Source organism: Priapulus caudatus, unplaced genomic scaffold, assembly GCF_000485595.1.
Source record: "Priapulus caudatus unplaced genomic scaffold, Priapulus_caudatus-5.0.1 Scaffold869, whole genome shotgun sequence".
Classification (NCBI taxonomy): Eukaryota; Metazoa; Priapulida; class Priapulimorpha; order Priapulimorphida; family Priapulidae; genus Priapulus; species Priapulus caudatus.
In genome coordinates, this window is record NW_014577930.1 from 46,175 (window position 1) to 66,766 (window position 20,592).

The 20,592-nt window shown below is 45.6% G+C and overlaps 2 protein-coding genes across 2 annotated transcripts in view; both read left to right on the plus strand.

The window, feature by feature from the left end:
- LOC106814080 (integrin alpha-4-like) overlaps positions 1–20,592 on the plus strand; it is a gene marked incomplete at its 3' end in the record, with an annotated part of 34,343 nt that overhangs the window by 12,837 nt on the left and 914 nt on the right. The window contains 16 exon segments of the mRNA XM_014818356.1: positions 4,581–5,079; positions 7,145–7,269; positions 8,114–8,250; positions 8,820–8,955; positions 9,413–9,489; positions 10,319–10,379; positions 11,649–11,824; positions 12,323–12,514; positions 14,643–14,952; positions 15,346–15,552; positions 16,193–16,338; positions 17,934–18,083; positions 18,459–18,538; positions 18,952–19,084; positions 19,582–19,674; positions 20,099–20,265. Coding sequence (XP_014673842.1) covers positions 4,877–5,079; positions 7,145–7,269; positions 8,114–8,250; positions 8,820–8,955; positions 9,413–9,489; positions 10,319–10,379; positions 11,649–11,824; positions 12,323–12,514; positions 14,643–14,952; positions 15,346–15,552; positions 16,193–16,338; positions 17,934–18,083; positions 18,459–18,538; positions 18,952–19,084; positions 19,582–19,674; positions 20,099–20,265 — 2,393 coding nt within the window.
- LOC106814079 (collagen triple helix repeat-containing protein 1-like) lies at positions 1,439–4,741 on the plus strand. Its single transcript, XM_014818355.1, has 6 exons — positions 1,439–1,531; positions 1,723–1,840; positions 2,194–2,279; positions 2,587–2,779; positions 3,294–3,424; positions 4,685–4,741. Exons 1-6 carry the CDS (start codon positions 1,439–1,441, stop codon positions 4,739–4,741), a joined length of 678 nt encoding a protein of 225 aa, XP_014673841.1.

Sequence of the window (20,592 nt, forward strand, 5' to 3'; positions counted from 1 at the left end):
GCACACCAACCACGACACACGCACGCGGCACGCGCAGCACGACAACAGCGCACCACGCACGCGCGCAGCGCACAGCACACACGGCCCGCACGGCACACACATACGCACCACACGCACGCGCGCGCGCAGACGCACAACAGCCACGCACAGGGCGGCTGCACACTGCACGTCCCACGACGCATGCTTAGCACAGGCACACACACACACAGCGCGGCACGCGCGGCGCACAGGCACGGACCATCGCACACACGCACCACACAGCACGCACACAGTCACGCACGCACAGCGCACGCACGCACGCACGGCACACACACACACACACACACACACACACACATATATATATATATTATATATACATATATATTATAGTATATATATATATATATATATATATACGTACGGCTAGTTATGTATTAAGGCGTGGTTCCTATGACATGCTTATTAGACTAGATTCAGACGCCGCGCCGAGCATATAGAGGCATTACGTGGCAGCGGCGCCAGTGAGAGGGAAAGCATACGTTCACGATGCGCTGCCGCTTACAGCCGGGGAGATGAGGATAGACGGTGATGTTAGCAGCGTCGATTCATTGCTGGAGAAGCCAGTAGCAGCCCGGGTGGTCCACGGGTGGCGGCCGAGAGAGAGGGATGGAGCAAGGGGAAGCAAGGGGGAGGTTGAGAAAGAGGGAGGAAGAGACAGGGGAGGGAGGCAGCGGAGGGGGAGGGAGGGGGAGGAAAAGGGAGGAAGAGACAGGGTGAGGAAGGCAGGGGAGGGGAATGGAGGGGGAGGAAGAGGCAGGGGAGGGGAATGGAGAGAGAGGAAGAGGCAAGGGGGGGAATGGAGGGAGAGGAAGAGGCAGGGAAGGGAATGGAGGAAGAGGCAGGGAAGGGGAATGGAGGGAGAGGAAGAGGCAAGGGAGGGGAATGGAGGGAGAGGAAGAGGCAGGGGAGGGGAATGGAGGGGGAGGGGGCGTCGTTGTATGTATGTATGTGTGTGCTCAACACTGATGTCGTACAGATTTTGTGAATCTTGTACTGAATCTGTGTGTGTGAGACCGAGACTTTGCGTACGTACGTACGCTACTCACGCACGCACGCACGCACGCACACTCACCCACGCACGCACGCACGCTCCCACGCACACACTCACATACACACGTATATACGAGCTCGCGCGGTGGAATTCATCAAAATTTTATCCCAGGCCACAATTTGTAAAGACCAGAATAGAACATGCAAAGAGCAACGTAGGCATGTTCGTAGATTTACTTATTTCTGCAGATTATCAATGTATTTTTTTGTTGGTGCCTGTAGGTGTTTACATACGCCAAAGGTCATGCTAGATAAGAACATTACTACGTGTTTACGTTTATGATGACACCACTACACACCACGAAGAAAGAGTAGATCGTCTATTTTACCCACGACTGCGTTAAATATGATGGCACGAGCAATCTACATATTTCTGATATTCTGCGTTCCGACATATTTGATGGCAAATGAAGAGATACCTACCGAACCCAACTGTGAGGTAATTATGATAGCTACACGTACGTACGTGCACTGCTGCGGTCAGAGCACGCGTTTTTCGACTTCAAGTCACGCCAAAATAGAATTATAGGAGTTAGCTTCGTCACTTCTAAATATTCTCGGCACAGATATACTTATATTTATACATAATTATATTAATATATATGTATATAATGGTATGCTGGCTTGCAGGCATGTCGCACAGCTTGTAGGGATGGTAGGGATGGCAGAGATGGCATTGCTGGCCGCGATGGCAGGGACGGTGTCCCGGGTGCATGTCTCGGAGAAAATGGCGAAAAAGGATACGATGGTAAGATCCACGTGTACCAGCGTGTTTGTATAACGTGGTAGGTAAGATTAGCTATTAGTTATATTATAGGCCTAATTCATACTGGCGTAGTTAATTGCCGGGCCAAACATTAGAAAATCGGGCGGAATACTTTTTGTGATGTCATACGAGATTTCCTTCTGGTTAATTATTGCTGAGTTCATCCACACACATGCTCTCGGTTTGGGACAGCCAGCGCCTTTGCGAATATGGTGATGTTGGACTTATTGTCTTCATTTACACTTAAATCGCTGTAATTTCTCCGTCTTTCTTCTCAGTTAGTAAAAGACGGTTAAGAATTAGTGACCTCTTATTTTTACCCATTTGTCCTTTAGGGCCTCCTGGATCATGTGTAGAACGAAAAGTATATCAGTGCACATGGGACAGTTCCAACGATGACACTGACATGGGAATTATACATGTAAGCGTTCATGAAGTGCATATTTTGTCTTCATTGATAATTAAATTAATTCTTAGGTATATCTTAAGGAATACGATATCAAGGGTGAATAATGACAAATTTGTCAAATTTGACAAACTCAAGTTGAAATTAAAATTTGACAAATTTATCATTATTCACTCCTGATATATATAAATGTTGCATTGGGTATACCTTTTCCATGACTGCTAAGTCTCATAAGAAACACGCTGCAATTTAAAATGAATCTCATCCCCAAAATAATCTTTTTGGATTTACAATAAAAGCGATACGTATTTCATTTTGGCAGCAATGCAATGCAACAAAGCTCAGCAACACGACAGGTCTGCTTGTGAGATGGTCAGGCAGCCTACGCAACAGGGGCGATCAGGTGTGTAACCGCTGGTTCGTCACCTTTAACGGAACAGAGTGCTTGATCCCAGCTTTGATAGACGCGCAACTGTACAGCGGAGGCGATGGAAACTCATTCGGACCAGCTACGAGTGAGTTCTGCAGTACACGCACGTAAAAATTTTAAAGAGATGCACTGGTAAAATCAAATCTCGGCAAATAACGATAAGTTAGTTTGACATAATGTGATATTTCTAATAATAGGATATACCTATATATTATTTTAACCTACTTATTTTTACTATACGAATCTCTAATTCTGTAATAGATGCACATAACACAACTTTCTTCGTTGCTGAGTAAGATTTTCCATAAAAACGTCAAACACCAACAAACACGAGATCCCGCCGTGCACTGAAGGTGTAACAGACACATATATGTAATATAGTTCGATGATATAAGATGGGTGATAGATAATGATATAGATAGATAAGATGTGTACGGATAACTATTCTGTTGGCAATTGTTAATAATGTTGCGATGTCATTTTTGCCAATAATTGCCACGCGGTCACCAGTGGTGAAAAAATGTCGCCGAACTTTTTATTTCATCACACAGCATGTCCCGTGACGACATAGGTGATAAAGTATTGCCATTACGTTTCAGTTGAAGGCATCTGCTACGCGTTGCCACGTGGAGAGGTTCAGATCGAGCTGCGTGTCGGGTCATGTCTGTATTATTCCCTCGGAGACAGTTTGACTGGATGGGATAGCGTTTCCCGCATGATCATAGAAGAGGTTAACGTAGTGAGATCAGGGCCGTAGCTACCATTAGGCAATAGGAGGCAAATGCCTCCTACAAAATTTCTCCAAAAAATATTAAGCGGGCCCCATACCTCACGCCCTATATTGGCTCGCTTCGCTCCTTGTTCTTGAACTCACAACATTTGCCTCCTACAAAATTTACCTCTGGCTATACGGCCCTGAGTGGGATGAATGATGACGTCATCCATCATTGACGACAGTCAAGTTGACAAGAAGAGACACTATTCCTCTAGGGCTACATATTATATATATATATATATATATATATATATATATATATATAATATAAATAATATTAATTATAGATATAATTACCTTTATTGTATGCCAACAGCAAGATGTCATTTGCTATTGCTATAATTCATGCAATAAAATTATTTTTCATTGCACAATTGATTTCGTTTTGTTATTTTTATTTTTGATTCGACAGATTTCTGTAAAAGAATTGTTGTGATTTTGTTCTAGCTGTAACAGCTCGCTTAAGGTGTTGAACAACAGTAGAGGGCGTCCATAGGCGGCAGGCCTGAATAAGCATCGAACAGAAATTAATTAAAAATACTCACACTGTTACTGCGCTTACACAACATACACTTTATTCATGTTAAATAACTACAGATTCATGCTCTATGCTCCGCTCGAAACTTTTGCTAGCTCTATGATGCGAATTTCTACAGAGTAGTCGGATCCCGTTTCATACACAAAAATGGCCGACCGGCGACCATGGCTACGCCACTTGCTGGAATGGCACAATTACACAACAAGACCAATTTTACTTCTAATGCTTTCTAGACATCCACGAGGCATCTAACTTGCGTGCATAATGCAGTGCCGAATTTCTGCGAACAAAAATGCAAAAAAAAAGCATTTTCTAGAGACGATATAGTGCAACGGTGAACAATTTGCGGATGCTTACTGTTGTACGCCTCCTTAAACACGTTGGGTTTAAGGATTCACAACTGAATAAAATGACTAAAAACCAGTTCACTGAATCGCACACAGGCTCGCACGTACGTACGCACACACACGCACGCACGTACGCACGCACACGCGCGCGCGCACGCACACACGCACACACACATGCACGCCCTGAATCTATTATAGTGCTACGACGACTTTCTAACCGTTTCAGATTGGCACACAGCGTTTTTATGGTGTGCAAACGCGCTGATCTGGTTGCATAATTATCGAGCAGTCGCTACAGAGACGTGACACATGCGCCCACGTCCCGAACAGGAAACAGAAGAGCCTGGAGTTGTCAGTTCGCCCATCCTGTCCTCCATGCTCGAGTGAGGAAGCTAGACTCACTACTAACGGTGAATTGCAGACAGTAGACTCTTACGTGACAAGTAACCATCACACCAGCGGAGAGAGATCGGGACCTCCCGGCTCCTCTTTCAACGAACAATTAGTGCTTTTCTGTCGTCAATGAGACGACACCCGCTAGCCATGGAAGGCACGCGTTTGCTGCTGCTCTGCCTCGGTTGGTTGCTGCTGGCTGCCGACGTCGCCGGGTTTAACTTGGACACGAGCGACGTTATCGTCATGCGACCACCCGTGCACGCGTCGCGGACCAACGACAGCTACTTCGGTTACACCGTGGCGCTGCTAGAGAACACAGAAGGAAAGTGGTAAGTAACGCATAGTGGTGAGCGGCTATATAGTGCAATATGTGCTCAGTATGCAGTCAGTAAAGTGCGTTCAGTAAGGAAGTAAGTGATAGTGAGAAAGCAGACGTGTGTATGAAATTATGAAATAGACATATATATCTATAGATAGATAGATAGATAGATAAATAGATAAATAGATAGATATATAGATAGATAGACGGACATATACGGGGAGATATAGACAGAGAGGGGGAGAGAGAGAGAGAAATAAGAGGGAGAGAGAGAAAAGAGAGGGGGAGAGAGAGAAGGGTGGAGGAGAGCGAGAGAAAACAGAGAGAAAGAAAGAAAAACTACCGCCTAATAGGAAAAAAAAGACTACATAACCTTGTCTCCTTCATCTTACATATTTTCTTATCTGATAGACTCCGGCTGCACAAACACATTTGCCCGCTGCAAAAATAGACCCGGTAACATACTTTACGATGAAAGCCCTGTTTGTGCAAAGCAAAATGTCAATGATCCAATTCCACTTTCCTACACTTAACCACGTTCCTTCTCCTTATTCTATTCCTGTATTCCTCGATATTCTTGATATTATTCCGTGATAGTATTTACTAATGGTATAGCGCATAGATTTAAACAGTGACTCCAATGAACTTGACAATCGCGGCACTTTCAACTGACAGATAACCTCACGTTGAGATGCTGTATATCACCACACGTATCAACTTTTAACATTGACCATATATTCTGGCTGCGCTATAGCTGGTCCAAGTATATATGTTTGTAAGACTCTTATACGTTGCTTAACCTGGCTCTGTCCGAGCCAGGGCGTGTGTTTGTAACTGGAGATGTAATGCGTGAGATAAAGATAAGGGAGGGTAGAGGCATTTGCGATCGGCACATTATAGTTACAATGTATATCAAGTGTAAAAGAACTAAATCATTACAGAATTGGTATAACCCAACTCTGACATATATGTTAAATGTCTATTTCTCTCTCGCTGACTTTCGCACACTCTTCTCTCGTCTCGTGCGTATATATATATACGTCTCCATATCCTCGCCATGGACCCGTGTACAGTTCTCGCCATTCCCGCCTTTACACGGAAATGTTCTAGTTGGTGTAGGCACGACCATTGTGCGTGATTCTACTTAATTTTATCTCCGATTTATTGGTAAATCTCCATAGCACCACTGCTGTCGTTTTGCTGTTGCATTGTTGTTGTATAATGTTGCATATTGTTGTATAATGTTGTATATTGTTGCATATTGTTGTATAATGTTGTACACGATTGATAATAGTGTATTATTGTTGTGTATTGTTATGTATTGTTGCGTTGTGATGTTGTTCTATTGTGTGTTAGGCTGGCAGTAATCCGCGTAATTGCCATTCAATACATATTTGGTTCCACCCGGACGCGGGTACTATACCTCCACAGTAACACGAGCGAGCATTTAGACAACACACACACGCCAACAAGCCGCTTCACTTTACAGCAAACTGCACCTATGTAGCAACGTCCGCCCATGCGTATGTCCCGTACCCACCACGCATGCGCGCATCTTCCTAGAGTCGTCAGAGGGCACCGTGCGAACAAATATGTTATCAGATCGAGCGGACACGCGTAGAATTCTCGTGCGCGTGCGTGCAGGGTAGAAACATGAACACCCGGGGGGTTCCGTGGGGTTGTGTTACGACTATGATACCGATCAAGAGTAATCTCCTATTATGTACTCTTGATATCGATGTTATCAGCGGGTAATGATGCCACCAATGCTAATATTAATTACATACAAATCCACGCTATCACTCCTGACAGATTCAATTATTAGTCAGAGGGTTATGGGTGACAGACAAGTACTTCAAAGACGCATCACTCAAAATGTCCAAGATTTGCATTCTGCATATCGACAGCAGTCACAGTTTTTTGCAGTTGTGCATTAAAACAACATATTGTAGATGATGGGTATCAGGAATGTTTATGTTAGAATTTTAATAAATTACTATTAATTACGTTAATTATTAATTATTATTAATTATTAATTAAATTAATTAATTAATTAAACATCGTTTTTTTAATAGGGTATTAGTTGGCGCTCCGAAGTCGTCTTCCGTGCACACACCCAGCGATATTAGGACACCGGGTGCTCTGTACAAATGCGCCGTTACCGGTGGCGACTGTGAGGAAATACTCGTGGACAGTGACGGTACGTAGCGCTGACCGGGGGAGGAACCGCTGGGGAAGGCGCTAACCCTGAGGGAGGCGTTAACCCTGGGGGATGGGGGAGGCGCTAAGACTGGGGGAGGCGTTAACGCTGGGGAAGGCGCTAACCCTGAGGGAGGCGTTAACCCTGGGAGGATGGGGGAGGCGCCAAGACTGGGGGAGGCGTTAACGCTGGGGAAGGCGCTAACTCTGAGGGAGGCGTTAACCCTCGGGGGATGAGGGAGGCGCTAAGACTAGGGGAGGCGTTAACGCTAGGGAAGGCGCTAACTTTGAGGGAGGCGTTAACCCTCGGGGGATGGGGGAGGCGCTAAGACTGGGGGAGGCGTTAACCCTGGGGGGATGGGGGAGGCGCTAAGACTGGGGGAGGCGTTAACGCTGGGGAAGGCGCTAACTCTGAGGGAGGCGTTAACCCTGGGGGATGGGGGAGGCGCTAAGACTGGGGGAGGCGTTAACGCTGGGGTGGGGTGGGGGAAGGTGTAAAGAGAAGTTTGCTTGGGTAGCACGTTTGCACGGTTGATGAAATGTTAGATGCAGTGGCAAGTGTGTGGGAGCTGAGAGTTTTTTTGCATTGAAGAATGGTGCCTCGCTCTCTCTTTCTTTCTTTCTCTTTCTCTCTCTTTCTTGCTCTCTCTCCGCTCTCTCTCTCTCTCACTCGGCTACTCTCTTTAGGTCCCGCTGTCGCTCTCGTTTTCATTTTCTCGCTCTCGCTGTCTCCCCTTCTCATTCTTTCATTATTTCTCTCTTTTTCGCTCTCTATCGTTCTCGCTCATCTCCCCTTTCCCTGCTACAGTTGTATATTCCTACTTCTTTCTCATTCTGTGATACAGGAGACACGTGCTACCTCTCTCTCGGCCAAGCGATACCATGTAGTTTCGATAACGGACGCTACCGTGTGAAGAGTTACAAGGAGAATCAGTGGCTGGGAGCAGGACTAGACGTCCACGACAGCAAGGGCGTATTCACGGTATGGCGCGTCATATGGGGAGTGTTGCCAATTCGCGACGCCAGAGTGAGGGCGTGTTCACGGTATGACACGTCATAGAGGGAGTATACCTAGTTCGTGACATCATAGTGGAGACGTGTTCACGGTATGACACGTCATAGGGGAGAATATTCTTAGTTCACGATGTCATCGTGGAGAGAGTTCCCATCCTGTCACTGTCAGTTCACAGGGGGAGTGTTCCCAGTTCTTGACGTCATAGCGAGGGCGTGTTCGCAGTATGACGCGTGATGGTGGGAGAATGGACGAAAGTGGATGAAGGTCGTGGGTTAGTGTGTGAGTCACGGAATTTGGCGTGGGTTACAAAAGTTGGTTAGGGGCAAGTTACTTGGTCAGGGTCAAATTACTGTGTAAGGGTCACGTTAGGGTCACCCGGATGGGTTAGGGTTACAGAAGTGGGTTAAGGTCAACTGGGAGAGATCGGGATGAGGTTTCGGGGATTACGTGCAGGGGTTGCTTCGCTGTCACTAGTGTTAGCTGGTCACGACAGGGAGCCTGTTGGGCTGTATCGCACGCTTGCTGTGTTTCCACAGGTATGCGCGCCCAGATGGATTAACCAGTTTTTCCTCGAGTCACACGGTGAATTCCTTATTAACGGCTACTGCTGGGAACTATCTAAAGACATGATACAAAGCAAAACGAGGAGCCTTCACCCGCTGCAGAACATAGGTACGCTTGCCTCTGGGTTTGTGTGTGAGCATCAAGCCGACGATGGATATCTTCATGGGAAGATGAACTTGATCGTATTCTTAGTCATCAGTTTTAGAATCCTTTCACGTAAAGATTTCGTGTGATGTAGGCGAAGAGAGAGAGGAAACGTTTAAAAAGAAGGAACAATAAAGATCGTAATTCGCGCTTAAGTAATTAAATTATAATGAAGAAAACAATAATTTATTTTAATGACAACTGTTGAGTGTATGTAAATGCGCGATGCAACTAAGATTTATTGTATGACAGTACAGCCGCTCTAGTAGTACGCAAACGCATTACATGCGCTCACTGTTAGGAACACGACAACGATTAACACGTGGAAGGAAAAAAACGCCAAGTTGTTGTTCAAGATTTATATCTAATGGCAAACATATTCACGCCAACATAGCTTATGGTAGGCTTTCTTATTTTTCAGATTATCAGATTGTAGATGGAGAATATCGATACGGAAGTGGTCTTACAGGCATGACAGTTCATTACCTGACCAACGCTGTAAGGATGACTGCTAGATATACTATAGCTAAACAACAGCGCCTTACTGTAGTAGCTGTGCTAACATATGTTGCCCAACACGCATCAGAAAGTTAGACCAGGAAAGCCAAAGCGGCCATTTTGGCCCGGAAGACAAATATTTCCTCCACTGACGTCATATATTCCAGGAAAATTACATCATTCAAGCATACGAATGCATTGCAAATGACTATATTAGTAAGAAACCATTCTAATATAATGCATATGGATTGCCATATGCATTACGTTTGTGTACGTTACATAACAACACATGACAAAATTAATGGGAGTGTTTCTGTCAACCAGTGAAATGACGCTCTATGAGCTGCCTTTCCTGTCCTTATACCGTAGTTCTACCACCATGCGCTATAGATAAATATCGCCGTGATTTAGGATAAAATCTTTGATATATTTAGTTGATCTATTCTACTGGAGTAATTAATACGTAGTTGTGACCAATCATTATCGCGATAGTATGTTCTAATAACAATGCTTGGCAACGAAGTGCCGTAAAGTTGACATTTTGGCGTGCTCTCGTGTATAACAGCGTACAGGCCGGGTGAGCGGGTCCCACCTAGCGACAATATCTAAGCTATGTGGTTATCTCGCCTAGGCAGATAGATCAGTTCGATTGCTGTGTGATGTCTCATTGTTATGCGGGGTGTAAATAGAGTATCGGGAATTTCACAGTATGACGTAAACATATATCACACTCCTGCGGCTAAAGATGTAAACGTTGGGGGCGCCTCCTAGCGACGTATCTAGTAACATCATGACGTCACACCCACCCCGCTAATTCCGCTTGTTCCAGACATCTCAAACCGATGACATGAGACTGTTGCTGGCGGCCCCTGGTGTATGGTCGCAAACAGGTGTGTATACAAACACCGGTGTCTTTTTACCTCCGCCAAGGGGTTGGCAGGAGGTTATGTTTTCAACCGCGGTGTGGTTTGACTGTTTTGATTTGTTTTTGTGAGTCTTTGGTGGGTTGTGGGTTTGTGTGTAGCAGCCTAACTGAAAAAGTTATGGTACGATTGTCATAAAATATTCCAGGATAGGTCAGACAATAGGATACAAGTCTAGGAATTGAATCAGTTTGGTGGTGATCCGGGCTGCACAATAAAATGAATTTAATTAATAAAATATTTTCACGTGCGAGAGACTGGCTCGCCATCTGGGGAGTGATCTGCATGCGCTCTCCGAAGTTCTTAGTTATTATTACTTTAGTACGATATATTGCGCGCAGGCATGCACTCAGTATAAGTACGCTTATTATATTATGCGTCAGGTAAAAACATGGCGTGCGCGCGCTGAAATAGGTTTGACGTCATGCAAAACTGAATATCAAACGAGCAGCAATTAATTATAGCATTCACGCGCTTCAAGTACAAGTACAATAAACGAACCAAGGTTGCTTCAAGGTTATCGTACATGCAAAAAACTAACCGAATTGCATTTCTTCTTTACCCTCGAAAACTACGCAATGAAACAGATTGTGTCTTCTTTAATAAATAGACACAGTCTGGCATTTAGGTGCTCTCAGGCACTTTTAAGTCTCTCTGGCCAGGACCCAACGCCACGCCAACTGTCCCCCGCCCCCCACGAAAAGAGCAGAAGTTTGCACAAGGTCTTATATTTTCAGCCGCGCATGTACGGATCATTGAGTCTCGCGCCAATCGTCTGATGGAAGTCCGCACTTTCATTTACTTGTCATACGTTACACTATCGTCATATTTTCATCATCGTCACAAATATATATCGTTATATTACACTATTAACACCCTGGGAGCAGGTATAGAAGCCAGACTGTGCCCGCTATTATTAAAGAGATACAATCTGTCCATGTTTGCGAAGGCACAGCGTTGCATTGCATTTTGCCGGCGTTGCGTGGCGTTGCATTGCATTTTGCCGGCGTTGCGTGGCGTTGCATATCATTTTGCTGGTGTTGAGTGGCGTAGCATGCAGTTTGCTCGCATAACAACATGTGTTGTAATCTGACGGCTGAAGCCTCCCGCGCCCTGGCTCTCACTCAATCAGTGACGTCAGCTGGGTTGTGATCGGATCTGAGCGTACCTGTAAATGCGAGACCATGCCTCCCCCTCATTAACGAGTGAATCTACTGTGACTATATCATACCACAGGTTCCGTCGTTGAGATGCGATCCCCTAGATCGGACACCGTTGTGCCTCTCATACACGAACTTCTAGAGGGAAGCTTCCTAGGTTACGACATCTCCTCCGGCGTGTTCTTTCCCGACAAGAAGGTGCTCAACGTGGTAGGAGTTCCCAGGGCTCGGAGAAGCTCGTTCGTGGGAGAGGCAAGTAGACTGTGCAGCAGAGGAACTAGCAAATGTAGAAACGACAAAACTGTCATCGACGATAACAATAAGGACAACAGCAGCAGCAATAACAGAAAAAGCAGCAACAACAACAGCAGCAATAGCAGTAGCAGTAGCAGTAGAAGCAACAGCGGCAACGGCAACAGTAACTAACAACAACAACAACAACAACAACAACAACGACAACAACAACAACCACAGCGTCGCAGTAGCAGTAGCAGCAGCACGAACAACAACAGCAGTAGGAGTAGAGCAATAGTTATAAGAATCATCACTCACAGTAAAGGCCCAGACAATGTACTCAATAATGTCCGCACGAATAACATTAATAAGCATAAGTTTATTCGCAAACAAATGGCAGATGTTTTCGCTGCTATCCGTCCTGTAACGTCTCTGAGGTAACTGTAGCAAGGCGGAGACTAGAGTAAAAATGCGCCCACAGATGCGTAGTTCACATCGAATTTCTCTTTATTCTAGGTGTACATCTATTACGACGACTTCAAGTACCTCATCAAGAAAGTGGGCGCGGTCAGCGGAGAGTACTTTGGCGCCGCCGTGGCGGCCATCGACATTAACAAAGATGGCTTGGATGACCTCATCGTCGGTGCTCCGTTCTATTACGAGGAGAATACGGTCGATGAAGGCTGTGCCTATGTCTACATGAATCAGGTAAGGGTCGTAGTCAGACTGTCAGTGTCACAGCTCCAGATGAAGCCATACTGGGTTTCACATCTCATCCGAAATCGTCATCGGTTTCGCCCGCATTACATTTAGGTGCTTGTTGGAGAGTTAGCCTAGGTCATGGAGAGTATAGATTATGGAGACAAGCGAGAAATATGTCATATACGAGCAGACAAATGTATAAACAGACAGACGCACGTACGGACGGACAGATGGACGATTGATCTATGGGGCTTTGATTCACTGCACTACCCCATTTAAATCAGACGTGCTTGTTATTCTATACCACGATGCATAAATGATAAACTTCACAATTAATTAATTCTCCTTACCCTATTATAAAATTCCCTATTAAATCCAAATTATCAAACCCTAAAATCTCTATGTGAAAAAACATAGGTAGCGATAGACAAGTAATAATAGATAATAATGATAAGAGCACATAATAATTATAAATAAATTAAGCAAATAATAATAATAATAATAATAACAGTAATAACAGGTTAAATAAACGCCGATATGAAACACGAAATACGACAAAACAGCATTCTATAAAACGAATTTATATTATTTACTTATATAATACGAACATACTATAACTATGACTTTATACGAACACTAGCTGGGCTACACGGCGATGCCCGGGATAAAGGAGAAAAGAGCTAAAATTTAGTCTGCCATAACGGCTGTACTGATGTTATTCGGATTTTATAAATCTGTCCCAAGAATTTCACTTCTGTTCAGTTCTGCAGCGTTTCTTGGTACACAACATTCTTGGTCTTGCCATCTTGAGAGAGGATGTAGAGGATGTCTGAGTTACCCACCCTGGAGCACCCCACACAGAGCTGGCCATGGGAGAACACTGGCTGACTGAGGTTGAGTCCAACCATCTTGAAGGACTGGACCTGAGCCTTGTTGATAGACATGGCAAAGCTCAGCTTGACTGGAAACTGCAGCCTCTTGAACTCAAATGGCAGGTCTGGTGGGATGACCGGGATCCTTGGGATGAAGACATTTTCGCCCTTGCCCTTGCCTGCTATGATTTTGGCTTCGATGACTCTGGGCATGAGCTGCTTGACTGTGAGCCGTTGCAGAGCTTGGGAGCATCCAGGTTGCGCATTACCAATATGGGCGCGCCGACTCTGAACACCAAGTTGTGTGGTGGCAGACCTGAGGGCGCGAGGCTGTTGAGAAACTCGGTCGGATAGTGCACCACCTGGTTAGGATCAAGAACTGTGTCCATCGACCTGTAGCTCGTTGGGTCGCCAGGCAGTTGCTCCAGCAGCTTGGCGTTGATGTCATCTACGGCCAAATTCTTGGGAGCAAGGATGGCTCGCTCGCTCAGCCAGTCTTGGTCTTGGTAGCGTAGGTGGAGGTTTAGGAAGACTTTGGTCATCAGCTGGGTGATGTCCGCCGCTGCTTTGCCGAATGGCAGCTTGACTTGGCCATCAGCTGCGGTGGTGAGTCTGCCATTGCCGACCTCCAGCAGTTGCTGAGAGAAGCGGCCAGCTTCTTTATCGCCGCTGAGCTGCACCCTCATGTTGGTCTTTAGGCTCTGGCGGTTCACCTTGCTCCAGAGGTAGGAGGACTTGATGCAGGCATTGACAACATCTGCTCTTGTTCCTTTGGCGATGACTGGCAAGGTTTGGCGAAAGTCGCCTGAGAGCAGGACAGTCACACCTGCCATGACGTTTGTGTTGTGCCGAAGGTCTTGTAGGGTCTTGTCGAGTGCTTCAAAGGCGCCTTTGTGGCTTATGGTTGCCTCGTCCCAGATGATGAGCTTGCACTCTTGGAACAGCTTGGCCTTTGTGGAGCCACGGCTGATGCAGGTTAATATATAAACCTAGGTAAATAAATAAATATTATTTACCTACAAAAAAGTGGAGTTCCTAAAATGGTCGTGGCGTCATGCTGATTCAGAATATATATATGGTGTTGGGGGTCACCTCTTACGGGTCTTGAGAAGATAGACGGACAGACAGACAGACAGATAGACAGACAGACAGACAGATCCGGCCATTTATGTAGGAGATGAATTCTATAACCTGGGGTGGGTGGGTGGATGAGGGTGGAGAGAGCGGCGCCGCAACACCGTTCCCCTATCCACGCTACGCAGGGACACAGAGCAGGCGACCCGCTCCTGGAGACCGACTACAAGCTGCGCGGAAGCCGCAGCAGCTACGCACGCTTCGGCACGACGATCGCCGGCGTCGGTGACCTTGACCTTGACGGCTTCCGGGACGTCGCCGTGTCGGCGCCGTACGAGGACGACGGTCGCGGCGTCGTCTACATCTACCGGGGTTACGTAGCGGGCATCTATCCGCAGCACTCGCAGCGCATCGCCGCAGCGTCCGTCGCCGACGGGCTTCGTGGCTTCGGATGGAGCATCTCACGGAGTATGGACGTCGATGATAACCGTTACCCAGGTAACCAGGGAAAACGATGTATGGGATCTAGTGTACCGTTAACAAGGTAACTAGCGCAGACGATATATGAAATCTAATGCACCGTTACCAAGGTAGCTATAGCACAGACGATGTATTAAACCATAGAGTCTGGGATAACGCGGGTGGGAGAGAGAAAGCGAGAACGCGCGCGCGTGCGCGTGTGTGCGTGCGTGCGTGCGTGCGTGCGTGCGTGCGTTTGTGTGCGTGCGTGCGTGCGTGCGTGCGTTTGTGTGCGGTGCGAGTGTGTGTGAGTATGTGTGTGCATGTGAGATAGATAGAACCATGGCTTTTTTTAAATATAATTTTTCATTTTGTATGACTGCATGCTTACTTACTTCGTCTGCTTTATAACGAGTGTAAATCTGCCGGTAGATGTCGCTATCGGCGCGTACCAGTCGGACAGCGCCGTGCTACTGCGCACGCGACCCGTCATCCGGACGTCGGCCAACATCCGGTTCAATCCGGCGCAGATCCAGACAAACGTGGCCGACTGTGTTAACGCGGATGGAGAGCGTGTGTCGTGCGTGCGCGTGTCTGCCTGCTTCTACTACGATGGAGCGCACGTGCCTGCTAGCACAAGTAAGGCCCGAAACTAGAACATTATACAACTAACTAACTAACCGGCTGACCGACGGACGGACAGGCCGACCGACCGAACCGACATAACCGACACGGCGGACCCGACCGACGCGGAGCCGACCGGACCGACACGACCGACGCGACGAAGCCGACCGACCGACTCGGACCGACGCGAACCGACCGATCCGACCGACCGACCGACCGACCGACCGACCCAAGCTGACGGCGACCGAACCGACCGACCGACGCGACCGACGCGATCCGACGACAGCGACCGACCGACCGACCGACCGACCGACCGACCTAGCTGCCCACTTAGAATTTGGACAAAAATGAATACGCGTCTAATAAATGGTAGTAATCTTAGAATAAACCTAATAAATCTTAGCGTAAATTCACTGCTTCGGCCCTATCTCACCTTACAGCTGGTTCGTTTATTCAAATCTTTACAAATCAATGTACACTTTCGTCGTTATTCGGTTAAATCACGAAATAGCCCCCCCCCCATAATATGTGCAGGCTCATCTCTTATAACGCTTCCTAGGTAAGAGCGTCACTATTCAATATTCATCACAGATTAGACCATGTAGAAGCGCATCCCTAAAGACAAACTTAACTTAGTACTTCGATCACATTGCAGAGATTCAGTACACGCTTGCTATCGTTGCTGCTAGCACGAATAGAGGTTTCTTCTTCGAAAACAATCGCTCATCACTGCAAGTGAAAAGAGTTGTCAAACTCGCCAAAGAAACGCTCGAATGTGACATACACTCCCTGCTACTACGGGTAAGTGTGCTTACTTTAGAATGTCGCATGACTGCACCTGGCTACTACGGGTAGTGCTGCTATTTAGAATCTCGCGCCATGAACATCCTAGCTACCAAGAGGTAAGGTGTCATTACGTTAGAATGTCGCATGAAGCTCCTGCTACCAAGGAGTAAGTGTGGATTTTACTTTAGAATGTGCGCAATGAATCCCTGCTACGTAAGGGTAAGTGGTGCATTTAAGCTTTAGAAATGTCGCAATGAAACTCCCTGCTACTACAAGGGTAAGTGTGATTACTTGTAGAATGTCGCATGAACTTTCCTGCTACTTAAGGGTAAAGTGTGATTACTTTAGATATGTTGCATGAACTTGGCCCTGCTAACTAAGGGCGAAGTGTGCTTACTTTAGAATCTCGCATGAACTCCCTGCTAACCAAAGGTGTGAATGTGAATTACCTTTAGAATGTCGCATGAACTCGTATGCTACCAAAGGGTACAGTGTGATTACATTCAGAATGTCTGACATGAACGATCCCTGTACTAAGCGGTGAGTGTGATTGACTTTAGAATGTCGCATGGTACTCCGCTGCTACTAGGGTAAGTCGTGATTACTTAGAATGTTGCATAACTCCCTGGCTAACTAAAGGTAAAGTGTGATTACCTTTAAGAAATGTCGCATGAACCTCTCTGCACTAAAGGGTAAGTTGGATATACTTTAGAATTTGCATGAACTGCCCTGCTACTAACGGGTAAGTGTGCTTACTTTAGGAATCTCGCAGAAACTCCCTGCTCACTAAGGGTAAGTGATGATTACTTTTAGATATGTCGCATGAACTCCCTGCCACATAAGGCGTAAGTGTGATACTTTAGAAGTCGCATGAAACCTCCCTGCTACTAAGGGTAAGTGTGATTACTCGTTAGAATGTCGCATGAACTCCCTGGCTACTAAGGCGTACAGTGTGATTACTTTAGAATGCGCAGTGAACTCCTGAGCTACTAAGGGATAAGTGTGATTATTGTAGAATGTTGGCATAGAACTCCTGCTGACTAAGGTAAGTGTTGCTTACCTTTAGAAATCTCGCAATAGAACTGCCCTGCTACTAACGGGTAAGTGTGATTACTTTAGAATGTCGCATGAACTCCCTGCTACTAAGGGTAAGTGTGATTACTTTAGAATGTCGCATGAACTCCCTGCTACTAAGGGTAAGTGTGCTTACTTTAGAATGTCGCATGAACTCCCTGCTACTAAGGGTAAGTGTGATTACTTTAGAATGTCGCATAAACTCCCTGCTACCAACGGTAAGTTTGATTACTTTAGAATGTCGCATACGTTCTCCGATACTAGGGTGATCATGAGTATAATCACTTTAATGAACCACCCAACAATAATTACCTAACGTGAACGGCTGTAGTTGCACCCCTGTACTAAACCATACTATTCAAATTCATCGATGCATTGATATCTTCACAGAAGTCGGGGAGTTCTATCCATATGTATGCCAACACAACATTTTTCATATCATACTAGGGGACATAAACTATCAGACAGCTGTGATACGACAGTCTGTATTCACACTAACTGACGAATGGCTTGTGAATCTCATGTTTTGCTTGCAGGCGAACATCAAGGATAAGATTACGCCGCTGTCATTCTCACTCGATTATGACATCATCGATGACGTCACGGCACGGCGGCGGAGACGGCAGACGGTGCTGCCTCTACCGCCCGTCATCAGCGCAGACGACAACGTGCACGTGCTAGAGCTGGTATACTTACTCTAAACCACTCTGTAAACCTACAGACATATGTAGCTAATGCTAAACCTTCAGACCTGTACAATGAATGAATGTTTGGTTAAAATAACCGAGTTTTCACATTAGATTTGTGTACAACAGTCGACAGATTCTCAGCGATAGCGTTAGAGCGTTTCACGTAGTTAATTCTCTACATATTCATGCTGAATAATTACAATGAATTATAACAGCACAAAAGCATTAGGAGATATAATCAGGAGTGAATAATAGAGATTCTCTATTATTCACTCCTGATATAATTATGGTTGTTTAATGTCACGAGGACTCATGGCGGTAGGTGATGTTTTCGGCTGCCATCTTTAATAAATGCATTGCTGTTAATTTTAGCTGGGCTTCGCGCATGCGTGCGGCGATGATAACAACTGCACATCGGACCTCAGTATTACGATGAAGTCTGACTTTAACGAGTAAGTTAGTAGATAGTGTACACGTTATATCTGTAATTACTCAGGCATGTACGCACACACGCACGCACGCACGCACGCACGCACGCACGCGCGCACGCACTCACGCACACAGGGACGCACTCACGCACGCACGCACGCACTCACTCACGCACCCACGCACGCACTCACGCGCTCAGGAACCTACGCACGCACTGCGCAATAGGTAATAAATATAACGATTTTTATTGACAGAAGTCTTGACAGGTAACGTCGGCACTGGCAATGTTATTTTCAGTGTCATTCGTTTCTTTAGGTTTTCTGTCATGTTCGACTGTTTATTGCCAGAAATGTGAGACTAAATGAGTACATTCTTGATAACGTAATGTGAATAGTCTTGTAAATACATAATAAACGTAATATAATTTTACTCACAGACCGTACCTCGTCCCAGGAATAAACAACGACATCTCCTTCACTATAACTGTCACCAATCGTGGAGAAAGCGCTCATCAAACCAAGATCGAAGGTTACTACACGAGTGCTGCGTCTTTCATCGGATCGGACCCTGTAGGTTTCCGTGGGAATATATCGTAGTGGAACCAAGTTCAATACACAAATACAGAACTGTATGCGTATCTAGTGACAGACGTATAAACCATTTCATTGAAACTCAGTGAACTCAGTGAACCGATTTCAGTAAACCATTCTCGTGTACCTTTGTGTAGTAAGTGTAATCGTGTAATTGTCGGAATGTCGGTCAAAATCACGCGAATTTTAAAACCAATAAAGGTTGTAACAACGGATTTTACTGTGTTTTCTACAACTAAATGCTAGAGCCCATCTGTATGGACGCGCTTGGCCACACGGTAGTGGCTGGCACATGCTAACGTGTTGGTCAAGGTCATGAAGGGTCATCATGTATAACGTCAGAATGCCCACTAGTGCTAGAGATAACAAAACATTCTTAAAACTAAATTATATTTTCGTTTATTTCCGTTTACTTTTATTTACTATACTACTACTACTTAGCTTTATACGATTTTTGATTACCGCTGCTTTTTCAGTCTCAGTACGCTTGCCAGGCCAATCCTGACGTCACGGGACGAGGGCGTGGCCTGGTGTGTGAGATAGCCAATCCGCTTCCCTTCGACGCCTCGGTATGCATACGACGAAAACCGCTATTTTAGCTCTTTACACTTGCTTCACTTTAGCCCGCTAGACTCTCACGAAGACTCACGCTTGTGAGATGCCACGTTCACTAAACCTCCCGCGCATATACACGACTTTACATAATAGCTAACAAAAAATATTATCATATACCTAAAAATGAATATAATATAATAACATGCTGAATAATAAATTTAGTATTGCTTAATACTGAATTGGCGTAACGTTTAATACTTAATATACAAAACATACAAAACATTTACAATACAAAACATTTTACAACACATCATATCTAATCAAGCAACGCTGCAATGTAGCACGACACAACGAGAAGCGCCCGTTCACATGAATGCCCTTCGTGCATAGTTTGCCAGTCAGTGGATCACGTGACGTTGGGCGACGTTTCCTGTGCAGGCGACGCTCACGATAAGGTTTGACACGTCCACGCTGCGTGACGACAGACAGTTCACCTTCACGATGGAGACGCTCACGACCAGCTACGACGTAGACACGGGAGCGAGTGAAAAGTCAGCAAAAGTTGCCCTCGATGTCTTCCATAAGGCCGACGTTACCATCACAAGGTTCACCGCTTATATGATAAATACAGCGATGATTGATGGATGATAGTTTTTACCATGAGGAACTCTAATCTTGTGTATATCCTTAGGTTATACGTGTGTATACTTTCGGTTATTGCCATTGTTCTTTTTTCGTCTTCTTCTTGTACTTTCTCTCGTGTTTTCTCTGTCTTCATCTTTGTCGACATTGTTGTCATTGTTGTGAACACCATCATTGCTGTTTCGGATGTCGTTATTGCCATTCGTCGGTTCCTTTACTTCTTCTTCTTATGCTTCTTCATTTTCCTCTTCTTTTTCTTCTTCTTCTTCTTCTTCTTCTTCTTCTTCTTC

What these genes read in the sequence shown, in the direction of transcription:
- LOC106814079 (XM_014818355.1), top strand. Translation starts at nt 1,439, where the DNA reads ATGATGGCACGAGCAATCTACATATTTCTGATATTCTGCGTTCCGACA. An exon ending in TGGCGAAAAAGGATACGATG is followed by an intron (nt 1,841 to 2,193) that starts GTAAGATCCACG and finishes TTTGTCCTTTAG; the next exon opens with GGCCTCCTGGATCATGTGTA. An exon ending in CTCATTCGGACCAGCTACGA is followed by an intron (nt 2,780 to 3,293) that starts GTGAGTTCTGCA and finishes ATTACGTTTCAG; the next exon opens with TTGAAGGCATCTGCTACGCG.